This window comes from Ruditapes philippinarum, unplaced genomic scaffold (assembly GCF_026571515.1).
Source record: "Ruditapes philippinarum isolate M1 unplaced genomic scaffold, ASM2657151v2 ctg2927_1_1_1_1, whole genome shotgun sequence".
Lineage (NCBI taxonomy): Eukaryota > Metazoa > Mollusca > Bivalvia > Venerida > Veneridae > Ruditapes > Ruditapes philippinarum.
In genome coordinates this window covers 442386-463796 of record NW_026866518.1, presented here as the reverse complement: position 1 = coordinate 463796, position 21411 = coordinate 442386, and the positions used below count along the sequence as shown (strand labels likewise).

The window sequence follows — 21411 nt, the reverse complement described above, 5'->3', positions numbered from 1 at the left end:
ATAATCTTCATTTATCTTCCATTACTGATAAGTTAATTTGTCACCAAGAAAAAAAAAATGGACTGTATTTTTCTTTTACATCTAATGGAAAAGTCATTATCTGAGCCATGTACAACAATAAACTTGCCACCTTTTCTTTTGGCACATTTTTGTCCATGATACCTTCTTGTAAATTTGAGATTGGATATATATTACCCTGCCTCAGCAGAGCTCTTGATTAAGAAAAGTGATTCACACTGATTTCCATTTGTGTGTTACAATTGAATAATGGCCCTAATAACCATTTTTCAAGAAAATTATCTGCCTAATATTTAACTGCTTTAACAAAAAGGATATAAATATTATATGTTATTTTGTTTTTGAAGTGATATATGTGGATATATTACCTGTTAAGATTTTATATCACCCGAGCCGTTAGGAGAGGGTGATATTTTATTCTGTAGAGTGAGGGGCGAATGGCTCTCTGTTAAACAAAAGAAAGTGAAGAAATGTCCTCTTATTCTATTTCATCAAGATGTTAGTTTGTCCATTTACAATTATTTCCACAGCCTTTCTGTATTATAAACCTTTTGAAGGATTTTTAGAGACTGTGTTAAGTCATCATGTAATTTGAAGACTTCTGACCCTTTTTCAGCAAATGTTATGTTGAATTATTGGTTTAAATATCTTTATATCTGGCATGCAAGTAAATGTATTGTAATAACACACACAGTCACACAGATTTTTATTTGCAATCAGTTAATTGCAACCTTTATTTAATTGATTTTCTTTTAATCAAAATGAAATCAAGTCATAATCTTCATTTATCTTCCATTACTGATAAGTTAATTTGTCACCAAGAAAAAAAAATGGACTGTATTTTTCTTTTACATCTAATGGAAAAGTCATTATCTGAGCCATGTACAACAATAAACTTGCCACCTTTTCTTTTGGCACATTTTTGTCCATGATACCTTCTTGTAAATTTGAGATTGGATATATATTACCCTGCCTCAGCAGAGCTCTTGATTAAGAAAAGTGATTCACACTGAATTCCATTTGTGTGTTACAATTGAATAATGGCCCTAATAACCATTTTTCAAGAAAATTATCTGCCTAATATTTAACTGCTTTAACAAAAAGGATATAAATATACACTGTTATATTTTAAATGCCATCATTATATAGAGGTGTGGATCAGTTACGGTCGTGTAATTTTTGTGAGTGGTTTGTAAAGTAAAATTGCTGCACAGAGCATTTAATGCAGCAAAGTTATCTCCCATATAAAATTATAAGATGACCAATTTTTTTTACACAAAATCAGATGTATAACAGATTGCCTTCAAAATGTTTTTATACCTTCATGTAACTACTATATTTTCTGATCTTGGCTAAGTAATTTCATTAGATTTTTAATTTATATTCATGTGTATCTCCAAGTAGCTTTGTCAAATAAAAAAAATGGTTGATATTGAAATTATGGTTATTCCTGGACTGATTGAATTCAATGAATTTGATCATTTGTGGCACAAATGTACATGCCTCAGTACACTTGATATTCCTTTGATTGTAAAAATAACCAGTTGTAATATCTAAAGATAAAAATATCTAAAAAGGATGTTGTTTACTTCCAGAGCAGTTTTGCTTGACTCAAAATGTGCACTTTATCATTGTTAGCAAAGAAACAAAATTATTTTTTTACCCTTATTCTGAGGTACATGTACATAACTTTCACTCCAATTCTGAGGTACATGTACATAACTTTCACTCCAGTTCTGAGGTACATGTACATAACTTTCACTCCAATTCTGAGGTACATAATTTTCACTCAAATTTTGAGGTACATAATTTTCACTCCAATTTTGAGGTACATAATTCTTTATTTAATTTTGAGGTACATAATAATACCATGGGGCACCATTCAAGACATTTGTAGATATAGTCAATGAATGTGCTTGTTGGCCTTCAATTGGTTGTTATTTTCCGCCAATGTTTATTAATAATCTATATTTCAATACTTGAGACTTTAAGAACAAAACCATCTTAAAAACAAAAAAGATGAGAGTATAGCAATTGTCAATCAATTTCAGAAAGTATTCTAATTGACAATTTGTATAAATACGAAATTATCTTTAATAAAATGAGAAACAACAGTTCAAATTCCTGAGTTTTACTTTTATAATGATGATTTGATGACATGAGTGGTTTGATGCAAAGGTGAATATTTTATGAATTTATATAATGGTAACCATAGGTATTTTAACATTTTGTTTATGTACAAATCCATACTTTTTAAGTGTAGGGCTATAGGCCCAGTACTTGTCTCCATCACCTTGACCATCAAGACCAATATGGATAATTTCCCCATATTTTATTGGCAACATATTGTCATTGTCATTATCACAGTCACACTGACACACAAACTCTGTTATACCCCTGATGTCATGCAGATCCATGGATTTAATTTCAGCAGACACCACTTTGCTTGAATTATCTTTCATAACATTACTTTTCTCTTTTCTAGAGTCACTGTCCACACTTTGACAACTTTGTAAAGAACAACGCTGGATTTCAGAATTTATCTTCCCATCTATATTGTCCGTGGAAACATTTTCACTATTAGTTTCGGTGATAGAGTATGTCATACCATGTATACCAATTGTACTATTATTAAGAAAAAGATTACATTTATTAACAGCATCTGTTTCAGCTTCTGAATGGTGTAATGTGGAGCAACTTTTAGTGTCTTTTATTACATTATTATCATTTCTATGTATTTCTTTGTGGTGCTTGTCTATCTTTGGATTATTTTGATTAGCCAAACAGTTAACCTCTTGTTTGTGAGTTCTATCGTTTTTATCACGATGCAGGAGTCTGTCTGTCTTGTTAAGTAGGTTATCTGTTTGATTTAATAATGCCATCATTGCCCCGTCATCAAAACATACATCTTCATTTTCATTATAAAATACTTCATTGTCATCGTCTTGCTGTGTTTTAACTATACCACCCACCGTTCTTGATTCAGGATTCTGTCTTAAGTTGTAAAGATCTCTGTTGTTTTTTAATGCAATACCTTGGTCCAATCCATCGTCTGCTCCATTGCTGTTTTCACTGCTTTTTGTGCCTCTTCTGGTATCATTTGTTAATGCACCAGATGGTCCTCTATTTTCTTGTCTGCCTATACTTTGTTTAGTTCTCCTAGGATACCCAAATGACCAATCAGGCTTTCCACCAATCTCTCGCAAGTCAGTTGAAGAATTGTATGGTCGTATATGAGTTTTTTTATTCTCTTTATTATTCTTTATAGACACATTGCCTAATTCATTATCTAATCCGTAATCTGTATTCGCTACTGAATGTTTTGTTTCTACTTGTCGTAAATCAGATGATGAATTATATTTTCTTGACTGGTTGTCCTTTGGTTTTCCTTTAACAAGTTTCTGATGAAAATCAGTCGTTTCAGGACTTTTGTACTTCACATCTTTTCCAAAGAACTCATTCATGCTTCTTGCATTGTTATGTTTCTGCAAATTCTTTGAAGAATGATTATGTTCACTCGTTTCCACCTTGTAGTTTACATTTATAGCATCATTTTTCTCACTACATTGGCGATTCGTTTTTATATTTTGCTTTTCCATCTTATTTAAAGGCAAATCCAATAAGAACTGTTTTAATTTCGGTTGGTTTTGAGAGTTTTTTGCTCTATTGCTACACTGTCTATTACGATCTTTTGACTCCGCTGCAGACGATGATTTTCTTATCTGATGATATTTTTCAGAATTCTTTTCGATGTTTCTCTGTTTCAGATGTGAATGCTCCGTTTTCTTGTTTTTATTAGCATTTCGCATCCGTAGAATTTCAGCTACATTGATAACGTCGTGTTTTGATTTGTTAGCAAATTTTGTATCAGCATCGTCATAGAAATATTCATCATAATAATCTTTCTTACATTCCTGATATGAACTAAAGGCCGGCATCGACACTGGGCGTTTTTGTCTTCGTCCATAACTAGATCTACTTTCAAAAGAGTCACTCGTTTCACAAGAAAAGTTTCTTCCATAGCAGTTGGATTCTTGAGTTTCTCTCCTATTTCTACTTGCATTTTTAATGTTACCTCCTCTTTCTTCTAAAGACGTTTGGCCTTCTAGTCTTTCATTCCCTTTCCTTACAGACTTTTCATCAGACGTACTACCGTCGTAGGATTGCACATTCAAAGATCTTGGTGATAACTCCATGTCTGACAAGCCACGAGCACATTGCCTGTAACCATAGATACCGTTAAAACTGCTTTCAAAAATGGATGAATCGCTGTAATCGTCTGATCTTGGAGATAATTCGTCTAAGGGTGATTTAGCAGCATTGTCTAGATATTCTGCACTGCTCTCTGATAGAAAAGTGTCTATTGAATCTACCGATTCGTCCAGCCTTGGAGACAAACCATCCAAACTTGCTTTCTTTTTTCTAGGTGGTTTCTTCGGTCTTTGTTTCTTTTGTTTATTTGCTTCATCAGTTATGTCGTTAGCTGTTGTGATGGGACTTTTCCCCTTTAGGTCATTTGTGATTTTCCAACTTTTCGGAATTTCATTTTGATCTGCTTTAGTTTTATTAACCGGACTTTTCTCATGACCATTGACTCGTCTGCTTTCTAACGCTTCGTTATCACTATTTTCAAAGTCTCGTGTGTGTTGTTCAGTTAGTTGGGTGATATAGTTACTTGGCACGTAGCCTTCATAACCATCTGATCTTCGTACCAAAAACCAACCAGGATCACTGTCATCTAATAGATCCACTATTTCACCAGGTTTTACGGACACATCGTACAAGTCTAAACCTATAATAGAAATTGAGAAATTTAAACAATATTTCTTTTGTGATACGCATTTACGTTTGAACATGTGTATCGTACATAAAATATGATGCAGCAAATTTCCATCTGTCATGAAACTTTGATATTGACATCAATATTTAGACAAAACATAAAAGATTTTGTCAATCATATATACATCATAAATGTATTCTTCTTTATTTTCGTCGCTTTGTGATGGCATATAAATGTTATTCAGATTAACCTGATAAAGCTGCCAGAAAATATTCATTGGTAAAATATATATTTAGCCATCCACTTTACTGTAGGGGTTTATTATTACGTCTTCAATATTATATGGTTAACGTTTTTGAGTTTTTCACCAGCTTTCCTCAAACGCAACGAATCTTTTCATTTCTACTTACTTTTATACATGTAAATACTGAAGCGTAAAATCATTTTCTCCATTTTCTTTTTAATTTCTTTATGCATCCCCAGTGATTCCTTTTTAAAAATTGTTTAAAGATGATCAAAAAATTAATAAGTGTTAAATACCTATCTGGTTATTTCTTATAACAAGCTCAAAGATCATCATCAAATTCTTATTAGGAAATTTACCTGCAAAGTTAAACAGCACTTTGAATTGAAGAAGACGTTGGTTGTTGTTATTATCAGGGATTTCATTGTCGTCACTTCTTCCTGGTGACGGTAACGGATTTTTATGCAATATATTTGTCCTTTCATCCAAAAACACTTCATAAAACATTGGAACTTTTTCGAACGGTTCTGTCTTTAGAAAATTTACTGACGGATAATCTTGTACTGTAGTAACTGATCCCGAATCAGTTGACCATCCCGGGGAAGTGAATGTGTCGTCTGCTAGGTCGCTTCCGCTATGATCAGTTTCTTCACTTTCAACAGAAAAGTTACGAGGATTCAACTCACTACATCTTTTTGTATAAGTTCCTGTGTCTATAGCATTTCTTGTTGGGTTAGGAGGCACCCCAATCTTTGCCAGAAATATAAAAGGGACGAATCCTTCCTTTTTGTCGTCTGTAACAATGTATGCCCAATCCCCTTCTCTGTAAATGTAGTTGACCTTTTGACCTTGTTTGACATTAATTTCTTGTGACTCACAAGAATTAAAATTCTGCATAATAATTCGACGAGATTCTGGAGTTGTCCAGCTTAACTTTACAAGATCTTCAAGCGTTAAAGTGTCTAATCTATCACCCTCTGTCAATCTCCTCATCATGCTTTGGTAACCTAAAACAATTGCGACATTTATGAAAGGCTTATAACATAATTAATATAGTCAACGCAGTTTGATATCATTGAAAGTTCGGTGACGTAAAGGAACACGTTAAATATATATGAGCAGATGAAACTTGTTATATTCCATCTAACCGATGGACTAGCCAGTAGGACACATCCAGAGACTTCGCTTGCTTATCTATCATTTTATCACTTATTCACTGATAAAATCCGTTCAATGTACATGTATATGAAATTATTATGAAAAGGCATTCGTAGATAGAATAAATTGTACTACTATTTACGCCTAACTTTGTATTACATTAAATATTATGTAATATGTATTTTTTAACGTCGTGAATATAATAATCATCTTTCTTAAAATGAAAGTCAGTTTCGAAAGGAGATAGTATGTATTATGTAATACCGTGTACATATTTTAAACCAGGTCGCAAATAACATTTTTCTGCGTTACTGCGTTTTGTTACCATAAAATATGGAGAAAGGGTGATACCTCGGAAGCATAAATCACGACAATATAATATGTATATTGCAGACTCAATTTGACTGAGACTGTATATGAGGGATAATGAAAAAGTGCAACATCCATCACGCCCCTTATACCGGCTTGAGCGGTGCTCAATTTAAAACATTTGAAAGTGCTGGAATCAATGATCCTAAAAGACAAAGACTAGTTTTTTGTTTCATCATTGTATAGTTCATTACTGAAAAATGTGATTTACATTGTTTGATTGAAGGCCATATTGTAAATAAGACATATATTTCTTAATACTGTATTCATAAAATAAAATGTTTATTTTTATCAATAATAAAAAATATTATTCCTTTCAATAATTCCATGGTAAAAAGTATTGCAGAACACAATCATCTCGTCAGGTCTTTTGAGTATTAAGCTGCACAATTTAATTGTATTTTAGAAAGAACGCAGTATAAAACCAATTTACTCTTAATCTTTTTTTACTATATACATGATATAGTTCTGTTAGTAGATGCAAGCATAGAAACATAAATATATTAAAACTACTAGTATAAGTATATTACATACCTCTTTTATGCTTATTCCGACCAAGCCTACTTGGACAAAGGAACGCCATTTTAAAAAAATGTTGAAAAGTCTCTGAACACAATAAAATGATATTTATTATAAACTAGTAACGTGTCTTAATTGATTTCTGTTGTTTATACAGTATCTCGATCAACAAATCGTTGCTTGAAGCTGATTTTGCTACTTAAGTATGAACTAAAATATCTTTTGTCATCTCTCTCCAATTCATTGCTCATATCCACGATTTTAAAAATAGTATTTCATTTAACACCAGTCACATTAATGACGCATTATTCCTTAAAGATAACATGCACGTATTGTCCGTAGACCAGTCGCGCAATGCTTTCATTTCTTCCTCTGGCGTTCTTGTTTTCGCACATTAACTGATATGTTATTAGGTCAATTTGACATTCCTTAATTAATTCCTTAAATATTTTCACACAAAATTTCACAGATATATCGCTGGTCCTATGCCAGTACACAATTTTCAAGCGATTATTTATTTATAATTCGTAAATCTCTTCAGTATTTATGATTGTTTAGAGTCCAGATTTCGGAATTAACTTAAGCATATATAAGTTATTATAACTTAATAATGTAAGACTGAATATCCTAAAGGGCTACCACGTTGTTAGCGTGGTGTAACATTAACATGTTATTGTACTTGAACATAACAAATATACACTTAAACCATAAAACATCAAAGTTACGTTTTGTTTTTATTTCACATATTCATTTAAATGTAGATAAATATAAACCTAAATGGTGTAAAAATATGATAGGTGGGTGTAAAAACATTTACTTGTTTATACAGTAAAAGGCCTTTTCTTTTCACCATTAATGTCAGAGGTAACATAATTAATAAAGCATACATGATAATGAAGCATAGTTACTACACCTTTGCACTCTTTTTTATCTTATTTTTCAGGTAATTTTATTATTAGGAGACGGTTAGGTTTTAGGAGCATACATGCAAAGCTTAAGGCAAAGAAAATGAACTCAAATGTTTCTACCCTTGGTTGAAAAATTAAATCTTGTCATAGTTATAAATTAAGGGAAGGGGGAGAAAAGACGCCTCTTAGTTGACGAATGTATACAGTACTCACATTCTTTATATCATTAAGTTTAAGATACAAAAATACAAAGATTTTTAGTAAAAAAAAATCAGTTTTAAAGCGCAGATTCTCGAATTGTTTCAAATGTTCTTTGTTATGAACTACGGGTATAGAAGTGGCAGCTGCGTCAATATTTTCAAGAACTTGTGGTTTTTAGTAGTGATGTGCATAATATAGTGAGATCATGAATTTGTGAAGATGCAATCTTGAATACGTGAAGTTTAAATCGTGAAGTTTAAAACATGAATTCATGAAGTTGAATTCGTGAATTTGTGGAGTTAAAGATGAAATCGGTTATTCGTGAAGTTGAATTGTCCCCACCGGTCTTTCGTATGCCAGTCATCCTGCTTCTCAAAAAAAAACAACATTAGACATCATTAGGTATGGTGAGGTTTAAATATATGCCGCTTTTCGCAAAAAAAATGATTATATGAATAATAATGAATATTTTCATTCAGGTAATGTACCTTTAACTTGTTAAATCTTGGCAGACGTTTGTGTGATAAAATGATAAATTTTATTGTCATGTTTAAAAAACACCTTACGATTGGTATCTTCAGTATATGATAATATATTCGACATTTTTAAATGCCTGATACGAATCTTTCTATTTTTACGGACGGTTTAAAATCTTTTACAATATTGTTAATTATTTACTATGCTTTAAGATAATGTATTCTGATATAAACTCTGGCAGGTTAGGTAAATACGACAATCCCTAATGTATTTATGTTTTTGAAAATAAAGATCTCGTATTGGCTTCGTAAGCGTTTCCATTTAAAACAAAAAATAACTTATTCTGTGTCCATGCTGTCGTTCTACTCTATGAAAATAACTACAGATACTATACTGTAAGATACAATGTGGTCAAACCTGTGTCAGTGACCATTTCCAAAAAAATCTTTCATACAAAACTTGTCCTTGAGAAGCCAGTATTTAGATTCCCTTTTTGATAAAATACGTTCTAAATCACTTTTTTTTTCAAAAATAAATTCTTTAGCAAACTGCAAAAAATTTTTTTCATCCAAAAAGATATATTTTTAAGTTATTTAAGTTGGGGGCTTTTGCCGAGTGGGGTTAAGGGTCGTTAACTTCAAATCACTTGCCCCGTACCGCTGTGGGTTCGAACCCGACAGGGACTTTGGATTATTTCATGTGAGGAAGCTATCCAGCTAGCTTACGGAACGTCGGTGGTTCTACTCATGTGCCCGTTCATGCCTGAAATAATGCACAGAAGGGCACCTGAGGTCTTCCTCCGCCAGTAAAAGCTGGAACGTCGCGATATGACCTATACTGTGTCGATGTGACGTAAAACCCAAAACAGTACGACGAAGATTAATATTCGGTTTTAAAACTCTCGGATAGTACTAAGTTAGGCTTCTTTGCCAGAGTTTAAGATGAAAAGGGTGAAGGGGTTCATAGTCTTAATACTTTCTCTTGCAATTATTGCATTTATTCATTTACTTGGAACCGTATCATGATAACCACATTATAAACAGATCTGCGGATGTTTCTAAATTCAAATTTTCACTATTTCCATGTGGACCGTAGCTTGCAAGTTCATTTTCACATAATTATTATATGTTTCTTTGTAATTTAAATTAACTTTTGAACCATTTCAAAATTACAGTGGCCCTGTAAAATCCAGTAGTGCGTTTTTCCCCAGTGGGATATTGTTCATTTGGTTAAGAGGAACACCCCCCCCCCAAAAAAAAAAAAAATAAATAAATAAAATAAAAAAATAAATAAAAAAAATAAATAATAGGCAATTTTCTTTTTATTACCGATTAGAATTAGCTATACAAATACATATACGTTAATAAGGCATAATAAGGGCACCCGTGAAACTGGTCAACTTTTCACCATAAACCATGCCGCTGTCACTGCCATGTACCTTTACAAACACTTCATCCCCTACCTTAAGTTGCGTAGCAACCGATACGGATCCTTGATCATATCCGTTAGCATATGTTTCAGCTAATATTGCGCCATTTTTTAGCAATTCCAGAGATATCCAGTGTGATGGCGTATTTAACATAACAGATAATGAAAACATATAGATTCCTGCTGTAGGTGCAATGAATAGTCCTCCCGAGCTGTGGTACCCTCCTCCAATGTTCAGATGGACTGAATCAAACACGATTGTCTGCCCAATTGTAAGCTGCGTGACGTGAGTTTGCACATCGATTGTCGCATGAAAAGCAACTGTTTCTTGTAACTGACGTGCCATTGTTTTCCCGCGTCTTTTAACTGAAATGCACGAAATAACACGTGGTGTTGAGTAATTTTGTTTGTTTTTAAACAATTTCAAACTCTTTAGTCGCTAACTTCCGAATGTCATGACCATTCGTGTATCAATTTTTTCATAGCAAAAGAGAGTTGAAAAAATAGCTCATTTAATAAATATTAAAATTTTTATTTGTTATACATGAATATATTAATTTTCAGCTTGGTAGAATTATGTTTTGTTCTCTTCACAATACTTTAAGTATAAGTTATTATTTATAATAAGGTCGACTGCGAAGAAAGCTTGTATCTTAGTGAAACATTTACGAGTTCGCTTCCAGAAATAATTAGCACTTGTGTCATATGAGGACACATGACAATGACCCAAATTGGGCTCGAGCCAACGATGTTTGAGTTGAGAAGCAGATATGAGACCCCTGCCACAACTTTCTTGTTTTACTCAATTTTAAACCGATATTGTTTCAGTTTAACATAAAAGTAAAAGAAAGTGCTGTGTACGTCTCTAACACGAAATGCTTTGATTAATAATTAAGTTATTGTGGCTGATTTGGTACGCTTTTGTGCGTCGCGTTGGCGCGTTGTCGTCCTGTCTCTAGCGCGGCACGCCGATTGTTGTTGCGATGTCACATTGTCGCTCGGTTCAACTTGAAGGGTTGGCTTATAAGCCAAGCAACAGGGCGACAACGCGCCGCACGACAACGCACCGGTTGGCGTGCCGCGCTAGAGACAGCGCGACAACGCGCCGTTTGGAGCTTTGTCGTGTTGTCGCTAGCGACAGGACGACAAGGCGAAAGTCCGACAACTCGCCGTTTGGCGCTTTGTCGTGTTGTCGCTTTCGCCATCTAGACGCACAAAAGCGTATCAAATCAGCCACCATAATAAGTAAAGACTGCGCGGCAGTGATGTAGTCCGTGAAATATATACATATAGATATAATAAAAACGGATATGGACCACAAGCTGCTTTAATTTAAAATCATAGCTTTGGATATCTCTGATGATTTGTCTTTCATGTGCTTGTAAAAACGCACAAGGGGTTATATTTGGTTCGTAGTTAGACCATTGTGCACATTACGGTCCAGACATTTGTAAAACATGATATTCCACAGTTAAGTGATTAAATTCAGAATCGCTAGATGTGATGAAACCACACTTACAATGTCGATATTCTCCAATGCTGTCCATACTAGTAAATACATCTGATATGTTCCTTCCCGGATCACCAACAAGCAATGGCTGAGTTTCTTTATTTCCATTGATGTCTGTGTCCAAAACGATACCTGCCGTATCATGTTGGCTTTTCTTTACTCCGGCTTCAGTTATGACGCCCTCAACACTGCCACGAGCTATGACGTCTTCTTCCTTGGCATGAGCTAGAACACCGTTGATAAATGTCTGTTGAGCTTTAACAATGTTCTCTAGTTCTTCAATGCGCTTTTGTTGTGACTCATCTCTTTTTTGAATAACCTGTATACGTTCGTGTTGCAATGCGACTGAAATAAATAACATTTTGTAGATCAAATATGAACGGAAAGATCATAAAGGGAGAGCGACAGTGACTAAACGCAATACCAAACAGTACCAAGCCACACAGAACCATTGGTAAGCCAAAAGCTGACTTCAAAATGTCATTTCCATCTATCTCTCAGTTCTCTTTATTGCGTTATTTGGTGAAAGTGTAAGGTTAAAATGCGTTTGTCTACATAAGCGATTGATAACACGCGGTGGAGAATTAAAGACCGACTTTTACTAAACAGATATAGAAAGGTATGTGGACATCTTATTGTCATCTCATCAAAATTTACCAATAACGTGGATGTTTTAAATGTTTAATTACAAAGAACTATCACTTCACATATGTAATGGAGTTAAAGAAAATGAAAATTTAAAAAAAAGTTTTATATAGTATTAGAAATAAAATGTTCTTTCACATGAATACACACACTATCTTAAATACGTTAAACCGGCAAATCAATTTAACCCTATAAGCTTAGGCTGAATTATATTCATGTTTATTTCAAGAAAGTTTTAGAAAAATGTAGAATTCTCTTACTTGAATAAATGGTATGTACCGCAGATTTTTTGCATATCTAGCATACCTGTATTTTCCAGGGTATCAATCCGAGATAATATCAATTGGAGTTTATCTGCATCCTGACAAAAAATAAATGGGTGACTAATTGCCAAAAGGAAACAAAACAGAACGATCTTCATTGTTGCACTACAAATGAGACAACTTGTATCTGCTTACAACTAGCATAGTTTCTTATCTAAACGATGATAAGTGAAGACCTCAAAGGTTGCTTAAATGTAATGCCAACATGGTTTGATTGGGCATGTACATGGACAACTACGGTTCATGTCCTGTACTGGCTGAAACAGAATACGAAAATGTTATGTAGCATAAAGCATATATAATTAAATATATGTGTTCAAACGACGGTGATTATGGGACCTTCAGTAATGTGTCACTTTCGGACATGTAACTCGTGAAAATTGCGTATTTCCCCACATAGAAAGAAGTTCAGTACATCTTATATGACTCTTTGAAATCACGTTTTTTTTTGTTTTTGTTTGTTTGTATTTTTTTTCTCCATGTGTTAATTGAGTTTTATTTTGTTCTATAGAGTAAGACGCAGGAGTCATTCTAAAGTACTTGTTACTATGTAACGACACAGTGTATGTATCTCTTGAATTGTCTAAACGGTATTTTCTATTGTACTCTCTGTGATGGTATATCGGTTTGAAACATAAAACGGGACAAAATAAAACATGAACAAACTGTATCATAAAAATATGGTAACTAGCCTTGGGGTTGGGTTTATCGAAAGTTTATATGATGAAGAAATACATTAGTCATTTATCTAGTGTGCCCTTACTAAGTATTTTTTAAACAACGCCAGCTGCGAAAATTCCCAAGCACCAAGAAATTTGCAAAGCCAATGGGTTTTATGCGAAGATATTGTCACTAAGTTATGCAAGTACAAGGTTAATTGCCAAAGGGGATTTATTCTAAATGTTTAAAGGACTCAACAAGCATTTATATGTGACATTTAATTCATTGTAATTGTTTAACCAGCTTTAGCTTATCTTACGCACCAATTTCTAAGCTGGAGACAATTTTCCTATTATCAGACATAATGACACAAGGGCCATCAGTGATGACATGTCGCCTCATGATAGCCAATTGCATGTTGCAGCTACTATGTAGCAGGAGACCCAAAAATCAACACATTTTTATTCGAGGCCATAACTCGGCTGAAAATCCTTCAACCGGAAAACCCGTGTAATATGTGCAAGTACTTGAGCTACCGATCAATCCTGTAAAGCTTCATAAACATTGCATTAGTGGTATAAGAGGAGTAGTCCAAATTAAAATCATTAAAGGGACATTACTCTGACAATTATCATTAAATCGAAAAAAAGGTTGATGAGATGCACAACTAGACATAGTATTGGTCATTCCTTTAAATTTTTGATGATAATGCACCAGCAGTTTCTGAAGAGTAGTCCAAACATGTAGCTGGCAACACAAAAAAATCACCTTTTCATTCGAGGGCAATAAATCAGCCAAAAAATCAATCCTGTAAGTTTATTTAAATTTCATAAGGGGGGAAAAGAGGGGTAAATTCGGACAACTTTTAAAAAAAAAAAGATTAAAAGGGGCCCTAATCCGAAAAATAAATTGAACCATAAAAACAATGAATGCAAATAACTTGATAATGATCATTCCTGTAAAGTTGGATGAAATTGCTCCAAACGAACTAAAATAAATTAGTATAAACTCTAAACTAAATAGATCTATAACGCTCCTCTGGCGACTCGGGTTATATATGCAAACAACCATTTATATAGGCCCATATAACCTGTCAGAGGAAAGTAGGAACAATATGTCGCTGGACGTCTTATTTGAATGTACCAATAAATAAATCTAACAATTTTGTGTTCGTTATTTTAATAGATTTTAAGTTTGTACAGATTTAAACAGGAATATCTGCAAATATTTTTTGGTGTCTCTCGGAAGCTTCTGTATTTATGTGGGTATTAAATGGTGGCCGCTGGGCTCTGTCATTTACGATGTCCCAGTTTAAATTTTCTTGTTTTGTTGTTGACTTTTTATTACGTTTCTTGCTGGTAACCACTTTTAATTTTCTCTCCACGATCGGAATGTACTGTCTAACTTTTCCTGAAACATTGCGCAATGGGGGAAGAGCTTTATGGCTTGGAAAATGACCGACTTGCCTTGAGTCTATCGCCAATTTTGGAATATTGTTTAATTTTTTAAAATCTCTTTTTTCGGTCTTCTGTACATGCTTCAACGGAGGCAACGGTCTTTTATTAGGCTGTATTTTGCTTTGAGGTGGAATATTGGGACTAAAGCATTTTACTGGTGATGGAAACGGTTTCCTTTTTATAGATGATGACTGTTTGTCATCATCTTCGTCAGTGACCTTGGCCTCTTTGTATGGCATCGTGAACGGTTTATGTATAAATGTGATGTTGACGTTGAGCGGTTCTGACTCGGGTATAAGTCTCTTATCGCCTGTAATGGACACGTCCACCTTGCCGTCCCTGTAACACGCCACTGATCGCAGCTGGTGAGGGATACCAGGTTTTGCAACTTGGCATTGTTTGCGGTTCTAAAAAAAATGGTAAATGCCCAAATTAGTTTACTGAATATTATCAATACCTAAATTTCAGAACAAAAAACGAATAATTATAAACAGAAAATGATGAAAATACCTGAAATTACCCCAAATCGCGTTTTTGTATGTTTAAACATGGCCTAACATATAATTTTGAAGAAAAATTGTTGTTTTGTAGAATTTTTTGATTTTTTTTTTATTAAAGGTAGGCATAACCAAGTAGATAATGTGTGTTTCTTAAATATTTCTTAAATGACCAAATTTTGCTTAATGTTTATTATATTTTTCACTTTACACAGAGAATAACAGTAACTTAATAAAAACTAATAACAGTGACTTACATGAAATTCAGGTTTAATAATCAGTTGTTTATTAGCTGATTTAAGGGCAGCTGAAGGCTTTTCATTACTTTTGTCAACGGCTGTCTGGGGTTTGGATCTTCCTGCCGCTGTAAAACATGTAAAGTTAATACAAATTATCAGTTTTTACACTGTAAACTTTTTTTTCGCTTTGTACATAGCAAACATTCTATAATTTTTTTTATAAAATACACACATATGTAAGTATACTTATGTATCTATAAAAGCTGTTCAAGTGCCTGTTTGATTTATGACTCGGACAGTTACATATCTGAAGTAAACTTACTGTTTAATATTAAATATCTAATTAACTAATTTGGCCTGTAACTTATTTTTTTCTATCAAAGTTGCCATCTTGTAACAAATTATAGCCACTAGTTTAATTAACGCTACTTTTATTTTGAACATATATGAAACCTTTCCATCTAACTTATATACTACGAAATAAGCACTATAACACGTAGATGCTAGTGAACATGCACATAGTTTCAACCCATTGTTTGTTTTAAAAAATATTTGGATCTGATAGACAATGATTACTCAATAGTAACTAGATGACTTACATTTTGGAATAGGTGGTAGCACTTCTTTAATCTTTTTCCGGTGGAAGTTGACAGCTGGCATGTTTAAACCCGGCTGATTGGGCCTGACTTCACTGTCATACTTGGCTTGCGGATTCTCCCGGCCAGACTGCACACTATATACTTCGTTAGCTGCTTCAGAACATGCTGTCCTAGCCCCTTCGACTTTACTACGTGCAGCCGGCGTGAAGTCAACCCGTGTGCTACATACTGGAGATGTGCTGTCATTTTCAGTTGGAGTCCCATCGGCTGAGATGGAGGTCTCGTTTTCGCGGGAAATTTCAACTATGTCACCAACTCCAGATGCTTCGTGGTTCAAGACGGGACATGCATCTGATGTAGCAGGCAGAGAATCCATGTTAACGTAACCGATGTTTTTAAGTTTATAGCTAGTAGACAAGGAAGAAAACATTCTCAATGCGATGTGAGAAGACAGTTGATGGTTTGGAAATGTGCGTTTAATCTGTCTACCTAGACGGTTTCTCGCTTCAAGTATTTCTTCATATCTAGCAGCTCCATTTTGAAATCTTTGACACAGATTTAAAAGGCTTGTTTCAGAAATACCAATCCTGTTACAATTGGATGTCGATCTTATGCTTTTGGAGGTTGTCTCGCTTACATCATCGTCAACATTGTCGTTGTCTTCATCGTTGATATCGTATTCAACGTTGGATTCAGAAACGTAGCTATCTTTGTCAGAGAGTGCCTCATTGTTGTCTTCGTAATCACTTTCAGAAGCCGAGATACTCTCACGATTGAGTTCTTCTTCGTCTGATGAACTACATTCAGATGAGGAACTGCTATAATCTGGCCCGGAAGTTGTTTGGTTGTCGACTATATCGTTGAAAAATGTACATTCGTCGCTATCTACTTCGGCAGTCTTAAAAATAAATAAATAAATAAATAAATAAATAAATAAATAAATAAAGAAAGAAAGAAAGAAAGAAAGAAAGAAAGAAAGAAAGGTATGCAGCGTTTGTCATCTTTTCATTTCTCAGTACTCGATCCGCATACACACGGAAATGACAACAGCAAGTTAAAAAAATCCGACAAACAAGCATAACAAAAGGAATTTTAAAATTTTTAACAATTCAAATTTTAACTTAAGATTGATATATCAAAATGTCCTCCCTTTTTATATATTTTTTTTAAATTGTCTTTATTGTTTTATCCATATAATACATATTTGATAATTATCTAATATTATTTTCATAAAATTGGACTTAAAATAGAATGATTATGAAATTTGGAATTAATGTATTGTTATTTAATAAGATATGGGCATTTTATAGTTCATCCAAAAATTGATTTATTCTAATTTTGATCTGATTATTTTTGTTTTTGTTTTGTTATTCGCCGATGTTATCTCGAAATAGGGTTGTTCATTGCAAATCGGCATTATTATTTTTTTACATTTTGTTGATGTACCATTTAATTCTAGTCAAATACCATCAATTTAATTTTTATAAACCAATGAAAATAAAACCCGGGTCATTTGAACCTGAACCTGAGCTTTTCTTAGTGAACACGAGGCCATGAATGTGTGCTGACAAATAATAATACATGTACATTTTATATTATTTATCCCATCAGTAGTTATATCGTCGGGTGCCCTAAATTCGTCCCTGTCCTAGAGTCAACACCCTTACTGTGTATGTCTGAAAGTCTCAACAAATTTTCGTTAAGAGAGAAAACAGTTGGATATTTTTAAACATCATAGTAAATTTGAGCCGCGTCACGACAAAACCAATATAAATTAATGCGTTTGCGACCAGCATGGATCCAGACCAGCCTGCGCATCCGCGCAGTCTGATCAGGATCCATGCTGTTCGCTTACAAACCCTATAACAAGTAGAGAAACTGATAGCGAACAGCATGGATCCTGATCAGACTGCGCGGATGCGCAGGCTGGTCTGGATCCATGCTGGTCGCAAACCCATTATGTTGGTTTTGTCGTGACGCGGCTCATTTAATAATTCTGCCAAATTTATTCAACAATTTCTTCTTGCTTGGATCCATAGAAAATAAAATAGAAAAAAGGTAGCGCTGTTTATAAAATTGCTTGGGTGACGAAAAATTGGGGCCAACCCGAAAGGATAAATGTTTACAGGTAAAGAGATTATTGACATCTTTTTTGTAAAATTATTTACACATTTTCCCCAATCGGTATGATTGCTCCATTACTCTATACTGCATTTCGGCAAATTAATGTGGCATCAAAGTTTTTCATAGTAAATAAAATTCATTCATTCGGTAGGAAAATGTTTTAAAACTTACTAGAATGGGCGAATTGTCATCTGTACTTGAACCATCCTCAACCGGCGTCTCCTTAATAATTTCCGGCGACGACACGGAATCAATTGGTATAACTATGTCTGATGCTCTACTTCTTTTAGGTCTAGGACCGCCGTCATCCATTTGTATAATAACCATTCCAATATTTGGGTCAGCCTTTACTGGTTCCGGAGAACTCGCTTCTGAAAGACTTTGAGATGGCGTATCATCTGAAGAGCTATCCGATGGTAGTTCAATTGTAATATAACCGGAAGGTGTTACGGCCGGAGCGTCAGGGTACTCTATGTAAGGCCCATGTTTTCCGATATCTTCATCATACCGGAAATAGTAATTACCCGAAGAATTGATTCTGTCACTATATGACATGTCTTTATGATTTAAAAACTAAAAATAACTACATTTTCACTCAGATAATCGATTTTTTTCAACCTGCATGCAAGAGTCTTACCCTACCAATCTATCATGACGTTGTTTCTATGCTACGACGTGTTGTTGACGTAATGACTTCATAATAATAACGTTTCCGCTGCCGCAGTCGCCTGTCTTTATTTTAAACGCTGATGCATTATTGTCATCATTTTCATAATGTATAAAATGCTTAAATAATACCAGGGGCATTTATGTAACCTGCTAATAACATAATATGGTCTAACCTTACAGCTTTAAATGGACTTGTTTTAGAATTGCGCAATTGAGAGTTATTTTGCTAACGGTATATATAGAACATGGTCAGACTGGCCGGGTAAAGGACCAGTTTATTTCTTCATTTACTTCGTCACGTATAAAGCTTAAACCAACATAAGCAGTCAGGGTGTATTATAGAATGGACAGATTAAAAACTTTCAAAATAGCATAAAACCCACTTACGTCTGGGCGTTATAAATTTTCATGACTATTGTCGTTTTGTATTTAGCTCGAACCAAGTGTGTAACCACTTCACGTCCTTAACCTTGGTCAATATGCAGCATTTAACTAAATATCAAGTATGTTAATTCTCAAGAATTTTCATGTTTTATTTTGATACTTTTCGCCCTTTTTGGGGGTAGGGAAGGAAGGGATGGGGTGCCCACTTTGTCATTTATAAATTCCCAGTTTCATATAGGCGATACTTTTCATAATTTGAGCCGCGTCACAACCAACTCTATTACAAGTAGAGAACAGCATCTGGTCTGGATACATGCTGGTCGCAAACCAATTATGTTGGTTTTGTCATGACGCGGCTCATTTTTTGTTCGTTGTAGTTTACTTCCTCGTAGCAGGGTCTTTCAAAATTTGAAAGACCCTGCTCGTAGAGGTAAGCATTTTTTAACTCATGTTTTCTATTCGACTCCAGATTGTCAAGGGAGGCAACAAAACCCGTTTTTTACCGTTGAAGTCATTTTTTCTTACAGTATTAAATTTAAAATCACATCGGAATTTAAATATTGCACTAAGTTTTAATACTTCTTTAATATTATTTTATGTACAGTCCCACGCATTTATCCCAGAGACCTGGTGAATTTCACTAAGGGCTTATCAGCCAGTAAATCACTATGACTAACACGTCCGCTGAGTTGAGAGTCTTATTTAATTGCCATCACTAATTGGCCATCTGAATTCTTATCTAATGGCCCTTACATTGAAGGTTCAAGTTTCTGTAGATACAGCTTTTCATAAAGATAAACACATTTATATCAGTGTTTTTCTCCATTCTTTTGCGAATGGGTCTGCGGCCCATTTGAGTTGTGAAACTTTACAATTATTTGCAAATAGTGTTTATATCACAATCATATTAGTTTTAGGTACTAAAAGAACTACATATTGGGATTTACTTTTATTAGTGATAGTAATCTTCTTAATAAATAAGGTTCCTTGTAACTAATTAAAGATTTGTCAATAACTATACGCATAGAGATATATTTAGCTCCATGCTATACGTGAAAAAAGTCTTGGCTTTGTGAATGAGGCCCTATTTCGGCCCCAAAACTCTCATATAGAAATGACCAGGTAAGTGATATTTTTATTTTTAGCCAGACAAGTGTGTCCGCGTTTAAGTTTTTGTGTAGTAAGTTGTAATGTGACCATTCATAAAGTTCACATTTAAACATTTTAGTAAAGTTTTATTCACTGTGATTTTACACCACTATGTTAACTTCTGTAAGGAAAACATCCAATAGTTAGAATATATTGATGCTATGTCTTTAAAATAAAAAACATAACCTTTTAATGAATGATAATGATCATGACTAGGGGGGACAATTCCACAGTGCATAAAACAGTAAACTGTTGTGATATGATTCTGTGGAGTTGTCTCCCTTACAAACAATTAGAACGGCTTTTCATGTATTTCATGTTATATAAATATTTTATGTATACATGTAAAGATGAGACTTAAATAAATAAAATAAAATAAAATAAAATAAAAAATAAATAAATAAATAAATAAATAAATAAATAAATAAATAAATAAATAAATAAATAAATAAATTTATTATATACTTAATTATAAATAAAATATTGAGAAAAATTGATGAAATAAAATGCATATTTTCATTTTCCGTATTTTCACTGAAAAAAAAAATCAATACAGTGAAACATATTTTCCGTATTTTCACTGGTGTCTTGCCGGACTACTTTCTATGCCTGCTTTATTTCTTACGGAATAAGCTTCAAATATAATGGTCTTCATGTGATTCATAACTCTACTGTACAGTACTGTTCAAAGCACCAATAATTCCAGAATTATTACAACTTGAACCTGGATTTTTTTAAAATAAAAAATTGTTTTGCTCTTTCAAAGGGTTTACTTGAAAATTAATGATATATTACTGCTAAAATATAAAAAGTAATTAAGAGATCTACATAAGTATTTTCATTTTCATTGCGAGTTGTATGTGATTAAAAACCTTCTCTATAATGTAATCTAAACTTTTTGTCTTATAAAAATTGTATTATGTACATGTGTAAAAAATTGTTCTTGAAAGAAAAAATGTACGCCCAACGGGGGACTCGAACCCACGACCCTCAGATATCTGAAGTTCAATCAGCCTTAAAAGTCTGATGCTCTACCGACTGAGCTAGCCGGGC

The 21411-nt window shown here is 33.8% G+C and overlaps 3 protein-coding genes and 1 non-coding gene across 4 annotated transcripts; all 4 read right to left on the bottom strand.

Moving 5' to 3' along the window:
• Positions 1-1580: 1580 nt before the first annotated feature.
• Positions 1581-7666, bottom strand: LOC132732742 (uncharacterized). The gene is made up of 3 exons (XM_060719244.1): positions 7104-7666; positions 5402-6049; positions 1581-4810 (listed from the first exon to the last, which is right to left on the bottom strand). The coding sequence occupies exons 1-3, from the start codon at positions 7150-7152 to the stop codon at positions 2214-2216; spliced, it is 3294 nt and encodes a 1097-aa protein (XP_060575227.1). The 5' UTR covers positions 7153-7666; the 3' UTR covers positions 1581-2213.
• Positions 7667-9977: 2311 nt separating this feature from the next.
• LOC132732732 (cerebellin-2-like) lies at positions 9978-12744 on the bottom strand. The gene is made up of 3 exons (XM_060719217.1): positions 12564-12744; positions 11622-11957; positions 9978-10468 (listed from the first exon to the last, which is right to left on the bottom strand). The coding sequence occupies exons 1-3, from the start codon at positions 12676-12678 to the stop codon at positions 10035-10037; spliced, it is 885 nt and encodes a 294-aa protein (XP_060575200.1). The 5' UTR covers positions 12679-12744; the 3' UTR covers positions 9978-10034.
• Positions 12745-14402: 1658 nt separating this feature from the next.
• Positions 14403-18827, bottom strand: LOC132732730 (uncharacterized). Its single transcript, XM_060719211.1, has 4 exons — positions 18328-18827; positions 16033-16930; positions 15452-15558; positions 14403-15104 (listed from the first exon to the last, which is right to left on the bottom strand). Exons 1-4 carry the CDS (start codon positions 18709-18711, stop codon positions 14445-14447), a joined length of 2049 nt encoding a protein of 682 aa, XP_060575194.1. The 5' UTR covers positions 18712-18827; the 3' UTR covers positions 14403-14444.
• A 2491-nt stretch (positions 18828-21318) lies between these two features.
• Positions 21319-21411, bottom strand: Trnak-uuu (transfer RNA lysine (anticodon UUU)). Its single transcript has 2 exons — positions 21375-21411; positions 21319-21354 (listed from the first exon to the last, which is right to left on the bottom strand). It is a non-coding gene; the product is annotated as a tRNA-Lys (tRNA).

What these genes read in the sequence shown, in the direction of transcription:
- LOC132732742 (XM_060719244.1), bottom strand. Translation starts at nt 7,152, where the DNA reads ATGGCGTTCCTTTGTCCAAGTAGGCTTGGTCGGAATAAGCATAAAAGA. An exon ending in TCGGAATAAGCATAAAAGAG is followed by an intron (nt 6,050 to 7,103) that starts GTATGTAATATA and finishes CAATTGTTTTAG; the next exon opens with GTTACCAAAGCATGATGAGG. An exon ending in AGTGCTGTTTAACTTTGCAG is followed by an intron (nt 4,811 to 5,401) that starts GTAAATTTCCTA and finishes TTTCTATTATAG; the next exon opens with GTTTAGACTTGTACGATGTG.
- LOC132732732 (XM_060719217.1), bottom strand. Translation starts at nt 12,678, where the DNA reads ATGAAGATCGTTCTGTTTTGTTTCCTTTTGGCAATTAGTCACCCATTT. An exon ending in TGATACCCTGGAAAATACAG is followed by an intron (nt 11,958 to 12,563) that starts GTATGCTAGATA and finishes TATTTATTTCAG; the next exon opens with TCGCATTGCAACACGAACGT. An exon ending in CATTGGAGAATATCGACATT is followed by an intron (nt 10,469 to 11,621) that starts GTAAGTGTGGTT and finishes CGTGCATTTCAG; the next exon opens with TTAAAAGACGCGGGAAAACA.
- LOC132732730 (XM_060719211.1), bottom strand. Translation starts at nt 18,711, where the DNA reads ATGTCATATAGTGACAGAATCAATTCTTCGGGTAATTACTATTTCCGG. An exon ending in ATGACAATTCGCCCATTCTA is followed by an intron (nt 16,931 to 18,327) that starts GTAAGTTTTAAA and finishes TTTATTTTTAAG; the next exon opens with ACTGCCGAAGTAGATAGCGA. An exon ending in GCTACCACCTATTCCAAAAT is followed by an intron (nt 15,559 to 16,032) that starts GTAAGTCATCTA and finishes CATGTTTTACAG; the next exon opens with CGGCAGGAAGATCCAAACCC.